This window comes from Poeciliopsis prolifica, unplaced genomic scaffold, assembly GCF_027474105.1.
Source record: "Poeciliopsis prolifica strain line A6 unplaced genomic scaffold, Auburn_PproV2 SCAFFOLD017, whole genome shotgun sequence".
Classification (NCBI taxonomy): domain Eukaryota; kingdom Metazoa; phylum Chordata; class Actinopteri; order Cyprinodontiformes; family Poeciliidae; genus Poeciliopsis; species Poeciliopsis prolifica.
The window spans coordinates 6733156-6742500 of NW_026562392.1; the positions used below are offsets into that span (position 1 = coordinate 6733156).

At 42.5% G+C, this 9345-nt stretch overlaps 1 protein-coding gene across 2 annotated transcripts; it reads left to right on the forward strand.

Moving 5' to 3' along the window:
- The first annotated feature begins 2051 nt into the window (after positions 1-2051).
- Positions 2052-5964, forward strand: LOC129367408 (nuclear receptor coactivator 7). 2 transcript variants are annotated; one of them, XM_055041794.1, is made up of 7 exons: positions 2052-2159; positions 3116-3296; positions 3960-4109; positions 4244-4396; positions 4480-4575; positions 4696-4769; positions 4898-5964. In XM_055041794.1, the coding sequence occupies exons 1-7, from the start codon at positions 2134-2136 to the stop codon at positions 5034-5036; spliced, it is 819 nt and encodes a 272-aa protein (XP_054897769.1). In that variant the 5' UTR covers positions 2052-2133; the 3' UTR covers positions 5037-5964. The 2 variants fall into 2 exon arrangements, with proteins under 2 accessions (XP_054897769.1, XP_054897770.1); XM_055041795.1 differs by lacking the exons at positions 2052-2159; positions 3116-3296 and adding an exon at positions 3583-3807.
- Positions 5965-9345: the final 3381 nt, after the last annotated feature.

Sequence of the window (9345 nt, forward strand, 5' to 3'; positions counted from 1 at the left end):
AAGAGCGGATTTCCTGGATCTGGGGGAGAGGTCAGTCATCCAGCCAAGGAAATGACAAATATTCGTTGTGCAACCACATGGGATTTACGTGCAGAGAAATGACCTCATAGCCCCGTTTCACAGACACACCTTGACTTAAAGAGCTCCCCAAAATAGTTTTCTATCAAGAGAACCAAGCGTTACGTGAAAAAAGTAGTTTTGATCAAGGCTTTTGAGGCAGATTGTGTTGAGGTTTCTAATGCCGCGATGATCTGGCACATTTCTGTTCAACCCATCATGGCAACACAGACGTCCGACTGGACGAGGAGAGCATTGAGAGACAGGGTGACAAAACCTGGTAACAAAACATCTAATATTTGTGAACTCAACAATTTGAGCCCGTATGGCAGAGATGACAAAAAACAGCAACAAAAAACAATTGTTGAAAGGAAACCAGAATTAAATTTGAACACAGAAGGTTCATGGAAAACTTTGAGACCAAAACGTCACGTTTTGGCCTCCGTGTTTAGAGTTGTGTGTGGCTCAAAAGTAACACATCACTATAAATGCAACTATTTTAGAAGATTTTTTAAAGTACTTACTTTAACCTTATTGATCTGCCTCACAGTTTCTCTTATGCAATGATGTCATGGCTGATTTGTGACCCCAAACTGTCCTTCTTGTCCTTATCAGAAGACCAACAAAACTGTATGCTTAAGCACTGCTACCACTGCCCCAAATCCCGATACAGTGGCTGCCACTGCAAATAAAAACGCCCTTATCTATACTCCATACTGCTGTATTGATCGATTGATTGAGAAGGACTCTAAATCCTTATCCGCTCAAAGAGAAGTCTCTGGAAAACTCATTGACAGCTTCAAAGTTGCCTTTGTCGGTTTACTGATGAAAACGTCTTTGGATGCCGATCTTCGTAATACTTAATCTATCTCTCGCGACTCACCAGTTTAGTCTGAACATCAGCCTGGCAATACTAATGATCACTTCGCACCGATTACCTCTGAATGGCAAGTATTAAACAATCGATTGCCGACACACGATCAACGCTATACTTAGCCTTTGCTGATCTGATTAAATCTCAAAGGTCTGATTAAATCTCAAAGGTAAACACCGAGAGTGAGACAATGGACAGGGTGGAGCGTGCTCGTATATCACGGGCCTCCTGTGTTTTCCAGGCCCTCCCGTCCCAAGAAAACAAAATGATCAATGATCCGAAACAGAATAAACAAAACGACCGAGGTGGTTTTGACCCCAAGACCTCAGAGAGGCAATGAAAATGTATTTCCAGACACCATCCCTGTCCGACAATGTCAACAAGGCTCGTTTCTGTTTGACGCTGTTTTTGGAAAATCATAGGGAAATAACAACTCCTGATGATCACGATAATCTGGATGTGAGTGATGTAATGTCTTTATATATTTGTGTAACCACCTGAAAAAATGAAAACGGGAAAACTCCTTCAGTCAAGTTGAAGTAGAAGCAATTTCAAAGAAAATCCTTCTAAACACCATTAATTGACACATCTTAAATAAACTCACCTTTTTTCTATAATCACAATGAGAAAAAAACATGAAGTGCACAAATGGGATTAATTATTGAATGTTGACATTTCTTCAATTAACACCGCCCTTCCCCCCCACAAAAAAAAACAAAATAATTGTGTTGCAATGCAAAGAAATCTTCCATATCTGCACTCGTAATAGGACGATAAGATTAATCAGGGGCCCTAGGAGCCAGAGAAACACAATAAAAAGGGACAATCAATCTGAATGACATAGTTTCAGGGCCGCTATCTCTCTGTCAACTCACCATTTTCTTCAGCTGAGCCTTACTTTGACACAATGACTGCGTGAACTCCCAGCAAACGTCAGGACAGACACCGGGAGCAGGTCAGGTTAATGTTTCACCAGTGTTGGGTTTTCAAGGCACCGATTTGCACGGCCCACAGAGTACGTGCAGGCCGTGTGGAGTGACGGGGGAAGGGTTTATGGTCAAAGGGGCTTATCTCAGCGAATTGACCCGCTCCTATAAATTGTGGGGATGGCAGGGCCGAGGTGGAAACGCTCCTTAGGCTGTGAGCCCTCAGGCTATCAACTTGACTTCAGCTTTTTGGCATCTACAGCTTCGTCTTCAGTCATGGGAATTGTCTACAGCGTTGGAGAGTAAGTAGCTCTGAAAGTGTTGACTGTGCTGCTCTCTATGGTTTTCCATATGCGCTGACAGAACGGCATGTTTACCCAAAAAAAAAAAGAAGTCCAAAATGTTTCTCTTTTGTGAAACAAGAGCTTATTCTCTTGTAAAATAAACTACTTCTATGTTTTGCTTTGAGTATTTTTTTAAATGACAAATGTAGCTTTTTTTTTTATGTATTACATTTGGGAATCAGTGACTTTGCAGGGCAATTTTTTAAGGCCACCGTGTTTTTTTTTTAGATTTTTGAAATTTGAAAAAGTAAGACTCTGAGAAAATTAAAATGAATCATATTTATTCTTTGCTTTTAATTCCCCAATATTTGTTTTTAGAAGATAAAGCAATTCAGTGTTCAGGAAAGAAAAATGTTGCTAATTTAGCCATGAGAAGCTGTACCTGGGAAAGTTTAAAGAATGTCCCAGTTTATTTGTGCACATTAACATCTTTGTCAATTTAATTCTCAATTTAAAATAACATTTTGCATTTCATTTTCCCCATTTTTACCATTGCATGACTGCACACGCACCAGTCTGTGGAAAACTACAAATAAGAATCATTTATCCAAGCTGTTGGCAACAGATCTCTCTTATTCTAAATAAAGAAATATTCTTATTTCCGGCATTTGTTGGTGGAAAATGACACATTTTCAACACAGCATGAAGCAATGCCACCAAAACAAGTTCCTAAATAAATTTAAAATGACACAAGGCATTTTGAAAGTTAAGTGCTTAGCACAGGCTTAAAAATCAGCACCCTCATTTTATGTGTCTTGGCATCACTACTGAGTTTAGATAATCAACCAATCATGCAGGGCCCTGCCGAGCAGGCAAAAACTGGATGGGACCTCAGTGATTTCTCAACGTGTCTCCAGTTTTGCATGCTGCACTCCATCCGAAATTAAATCCTCTTCGCTCCCTTTGCCCTGCAGGGTTGACCACCTCTACACCTTCTTTGTGCAATGGTCGCCAGACATCTACAGCAATGGCAAGAAGAAGTGCTGCAAGTCCTACAACAACGTCAGGAAGACAGCCCACAGCGCCTACCGCGTCGTGTCGTGGACAAGGCCGCAACACCTCTGGCTTGCGGCCTTTGCTGCAAAGAAGTGGGAGGTGAGTCTTTTCCCGGGCAAAGAAAGAAAAACAAGGAAACGAGTCAGAGATTGTTGAGCTCACACGGCCAAACACATTCTTGAGGAGAGCTTCAGGAGAACTTCGCCCCTCCTCTGTTACAGTAAAGCAAGCTGAGGGCACTGCAGGCAAAAAAAAAAAAAAAAATAGAAATTTGTAAGCTTTGAGACGAAGGGAAAACCCTCCTTCCTTATATGGACATCCTTTCTCCTCCTCTGTAGCTCGGGGCTGGGTTTCCGTTTCCATGTATGAAGGAAAACAAAACTCTAGTCGTAACGGTGAACCAATAAGCAGCCGCGTGGTTGGATTTCCGACTAATGAAAGTGAAAGCCCCGCAGAGGCTATATAAGAGGAGAAAGTTTCCCTTCAGAGAGCAGACATGTGGAAGAACAGAGCACACAGGTTGACAGACAACTCTGCAGCTATGAAGAAAATACAGAAAAATATCCGAGTGCTTTACTTTGCCAGTGAATGTGCAGAGCCCTACGTTGAGGTGAGATGATGAGCTGGAAGCAGGCAAAGGGGGATTAGTTGATGTCAAGCGGTTGTACTTACAGCTGCAGGACAAGTCTGCGCGTGAAAAGCGAATGTCAGGCAAAGAGAAAGTGCGTTTTCTCATGGCTTTTGTTGGCATCTTCTGCTCAGATCATCACGGAGAAGGACTCAAAGCACCGCCTGAGTCTCTGCGGCTCGGTGGAGTCTGAGGTGGATGAGACTGAGTACCAGGAGGTGGAGGATGATTTTCCTGTCCTGAGCCACGCCAGCCAGCTGCTGGACGACTTTCACCTGCAGAAGGTGAGTGTTGCTCCACAAACCTGTCCAGCTCTAAAAGCACCAGCAACTCTAGTGCTTTTGTGCTACTATTTTGGACTTGACAAGCGAGCGTTAGATGTATAAGATCATCATTTTCTTTTTTCTCCCCGCAACAGATTGCAGCTAACTTGCCTCCAAGGACCCAGGGGTATCCGTGGCAACTAGTTTACAGCACCGTCAACCATGGGAGCAGCCTAAAGACGCTCTACAGGAACATGGCTGACCTGGACAGCCCCGTGCTGCTGGTCATCAGAGACATGCACAAAAAGGTTCGCATCTTCAACACAGATTTTGACACGACTAACAAAACCAAAACGTTGACTAACGAGCTGCTAACTTATGTCCCTTTCAGGTGTTTGGAGCTTTTTGCTCGGATCCGTTCAGAGTCAGTAAATACTGCTACGGAACGGGCGAGACCTTCTTGTTCAGCTTCAATCCTGACTTCCAGGTAGGGGTGGACTCTGCTTTAATCATCAATGGGAAAGCTGTTATTAAACATATAACATCAGCAATAAATAATAAATAAAGAAGCACAATTGACTAACATTTTGTGTTTAATTCTCATCAGCAATACAGGTGGAGCGGGGAGAACTCCTACTTTGTGAACGGCAACTGGGAATCTCTGCAGATTGGTGGAGGAGGGTACGTTCTCTTTTCCTCCACTCATGGCTAATATGAAAGAGGCAGTTTATGATAAAGCAATGAGAAGAAGAAGTCAAAGATTTACTTTCTAATTTTATATTTGTTTTCTCGCTCTCTTGTTTTGATAGGGCTGGCTTTGCTCTCTGGTTGGATGCTGACTTGTACCACGGCGCCAGCTTTTCCTGCCCCACCTTCCGCAACGCTCCTCTGTCCACCAATGAAGACTTCATCGTGCAAGACGTTGAAGTCTGGACTGTACAGAACTGAATGGGGGAAGCACTGTGAAAATAAGACTTTCTGTCTGAAGTTATGACACTTCAAGGTCAGCCAACCCCTTATGCTGCATCCGGACGGAGCCTCCGCTGTCGGAGACGCATCAGGACCAGAGCAACCTGCGCAGCACGAAGCCGTACGCGGCTGGTCCCCTCGGTGGGCTTCCTGCTCGGTGAACTGGAACTGTGAGAAGCAAGTGGCAGGGGCCACCGCCGTGGCCCCGCCGGTGGCCCTTTGCGATCCTGAAAAGCATTTTGGCACAACGTTCACACCGTTCACACTGTTTGTTTACAGTTCTAAAATTGTATGCATTCCCTGTGATGATGATGATGTGTGTGTGCGTGTGTGTTTACACCTGCTTGTGCATCATTTGCTTGATGGTAAAACAAAACAAACACTGTAAAAGGATAGGAGATACAGCTGCCTGTCTGAGCTGGTTTGGTTTCAGCGTAACTCCTTTTGAGTAGGCCAAATCTGATGGGATGAGATAAAGCACTGCTTTGCACTACGACAAGCTAATGTGTGGATGTGGTGAGTGAGGAGGAAGTGAAAAGTAACCGTTAACCATCTTGTGTAATGCTACTATGTTCCTCTTTGGAGTATATAGCCATAAGATAGAAATAATTCATGTTTGAAATCTTTGGCTTATTTTTGTATGGAATTATTTATAGATCAATCCTTTTTTTATATATACAGAAAATTTTAAACCAGAAACTAAAGCACATTTTGCTGGTATGTCTGTTTGGTTTAGTTGTTTGTGCACAAGTCTGGTTCCGTCGGGTAGTGCTGGCACCGCCACAGTTCTTTTTTCCTGGAAAAGAAGCGTGTTTCAGTAAAATGGCATTTTGTTAAGCTTTTTCTTTGGAATTGATTAAGCTTAATGATAATAATAAAAAAAATAGAGATGTTGTCAAACGTTAAATGTGCCTTGTGATGTGGTTAATTGAACTGGGTTAAAGTGTTTAACAGCTCAAGCAAAAGTATTCACACTTAATATCTATTTTACACCAAGAGATAAGTTACAACAAACTATACCTTTTATCAAAAGCACAAAAAATAAACTCTGCTCAAGGATCTGAATTGAAGACTTTAGTGAAACTTTAACTGGGACAATTAAAGCCAAAAGAACTCAGTTGGTGTTTTATTAAGTATTTACAACATGTTTTAGCGTGAATTTGAGACTGAACGGTTCTAAAAGTGATATGCGCGCATGTTGTCACCTTTAGACCGAGAACCAATGAAACCACAACCTAATTAGGGTTGTGGTTTTCTGAACACTTCTGCTCTAAACTTAGTTTTCCTGGTGAGCATGATGTTTACCTGCAGTTGTCACGAACAGGGGCTGAGCGGAGGAGCGAGACACGCATTCTTCAACAAGTCCGCCACATTTAGAGGAGCCGTCGGTTCAGCATTCAGAGAACTGACATCACTATTCACTTCTGTGATTCATCATGTCTATGACCATCTGACAGGCAAACTGTTGCCTCGGCGCCATACAACTGATAAAAATAAGGCGTAAGGTGATCTCAAGGTCATACAGCTCAACATATAGGCAGCTGTCAGTCGGTGCATGTATGGTGATCTGACAAACAGATGCTATGTCCCAGAACGGCATGGCAACTCATGACATCATCAGAAGATGCCATCTTAAACTGAATCACCAAGTTATATGAGATAACTGTCATTTGTGATGTTGCAGGGTTACTTTTTCTTCTTGCAGCTATATTTTGCCTCTGGTTTCATCATGTCTATGAAAGAAGCTGAAAGTGGTTGCTCCGGATCCACAAGCACAACCAGGAGTTAGGATCGAGTTGATTGCACTACGACAAGCACTACCCTTCTAGCAGGATAACAATGGCAAGTCTAAACTTGTAGGCCGCTGACATAAACTGAACGTTGGGACGTGGAATGCAGAGTTATGCATGGATCAGCGAACGTGGGCGTAGGCAAGTGAATTCTTCAGGGCTCCTTTTATTCCAACACTTCATTTATCTATTTCTGAATCGGCATGAGAACATGGCTGCGTTTGGCCCCGCACAGATTGCCTCTCTTCCTTTTTGTCTCTGTTAAAATGTTTCAGATCACTGAACAAACTTGAACGTCGAAGGTGACAGCAGCAAATGCAAAAAGAGAAGGTGAAAACTGACCCCACTCCGTTGTTAATTAAAGAGTTAATTGTCTTGGGAAGCTGAGTTCAGTTTCCCTGTAGCCACAGCCCGACCTGATGACTGTCAGACCCGTAAAATCAAGAAATGACATAAATAGAGTCTGTATGGAAACATCAAGTAGGGCAGTAGATCTTCTGATCTGGGCAGCTTGCCATTGATAGAACCACAAACTATAGAAATAAATCACAAAGGAGAGAGTCCGGCCCTGGTTTTGCTGAATTAAAACCTCAGTTTATGCAACAGGGCAATGATGCAACGAACATGAGCAATTTCTCTGAAAAATCAGGATTTTGCATTTCTTCTGGTCATCTTCGTCTCATATCAAAGTATGTTTGATGATCTGAAACTTTTTGGTGTGACCAACAAAGCAAAACAGAATAATCTGAACCGAACTGGACTTATTTATCCTACGGGTTTATACTTAGACTCGTCACTTCAGCAGTAGTTTCTGTGACATGTAGAGGATAGAGGAACTTTCCTGCCGGTGGTCTGTGGTTAGAACTATAACTCTGTCAGTATGTAGGTTGAATACATAAAGCGGAGCTGGAAGGACTTTAAACCGCAGGTGTTTCAACCTCAACAACAGTGACATTTGTTTGGGACATTATTTTGCATGTGTGGGGAATTAAATGTTGAAGGTCAGTAGAATATGTTTCCCACATTCTGGTACTAACTCTGACGTGGCGGATATTCGTTCACATTGGACTTTTGTTTGGAGTTGTTTGCATGACGCCTTTGTATTGTTTTTTTGTCTTTGCTTTTGCTCCTAGTGTCTTCATGTTTTCAGCTGTTTGGTTCCCGGTTCCTCTCCTGTTCGGGCGCTCTTACCTCCTAACCGTTTTCTGTCATCTGCATCTCGTGCCACACGACCGTTTGGACCATGTTACCACAAAAAGCAACCTTCGGGTTCCTCTTTCATTTGCTCCAACCTGTCTGCCCTCCAGCGTCCACACTTTTCTCCAGGACGCACACCCGAACCAACACCCCAAACTCTGCTCCGTGTTTCCTGGCGTTCCACATCTCCAACACCAGTAAACTCACTTTCTTCACCACAAAACCCTGTTCTTCACCTCCCTCCACCACTCTTCATGCTAATTGTAATAAACTCTTTTGAGTCTCTGTGTTGCCCCCTGAGAGCTTCTTGCATGTGGGGCAGAAGCCAAAGTGAGGTTAGATTTTTTTGAGCACTTATTCAGTGAAAGATCCTCTGTGTTTTAAAATTAGGCGAAAAATATATTCCATTAATTCTGGTGTGTACCGTATGAGTCACTCGCAGGGCTTCCTGCCTTTAAATTCTGGTGGTTTCACAGGGTTTTTTTTCTACATCTAAGTTCCAGCAAGTTCCTCACAAAGTTGCACCGTCTCTATTTCCTTCTTGTTTGTTAGACATTTTCTTTGTATTTTTGCCGCACTAGTGACCGTTTTTTCATTTGTAGCTGCTGCTCGGTGCTCTACCGCGGAGCCGCACGGCTTCCCCCGCCCCTCAATAGAAACCTACAAAGAGGAACAAACAGACTAAAAGAAAACTAAATTCAAGAAGAAGAAAAACACTCTTGGACGTTTGCTTTTGGAATCGAAAACCGAAACGATTAATTGGTTTCAGAACCCAATCATCAACGTTCGCTTACCTTTTGATCTGTTTTTGTCCAGAATTGGAAACATTTTGTAAGAGAGAAAAGATGAACGTTGCCGTGGTTTGAGTCTAACTATGACAACGCTCTGCTCAAGAAAATTTCCCATGCAAGATGTTCCTGTAAAAGCAGAGGAAGCCACATTTAGTTTTTTTTTTGTTCTCAACCCTCTGCCATGCTTATAGTTGGAATTAGACCAACCACCTGTGTTTGACTTGATTTGTGATTCGTAAATACAGTCGTGATCTTACCATCCCAGACACATCACTGGTTAACTTTGACACACACACATTCAACTGTGTGCTAGTGAAAAAAACTATTTAGCTTTACCTTCAAACAAAAACAAGCAAACAAAAAATGCATTAATTCGAACATTATTTTAAATACTTCGAAAAGCAGATTCAGTCATTAACTACTATTGTCTTTTCTCCACTTATGCACTCCCTTGCCCAGGTCTAATAAAAAAATGCTGATCAACCACCCTGAAGTTTTTGTTTTAATCTG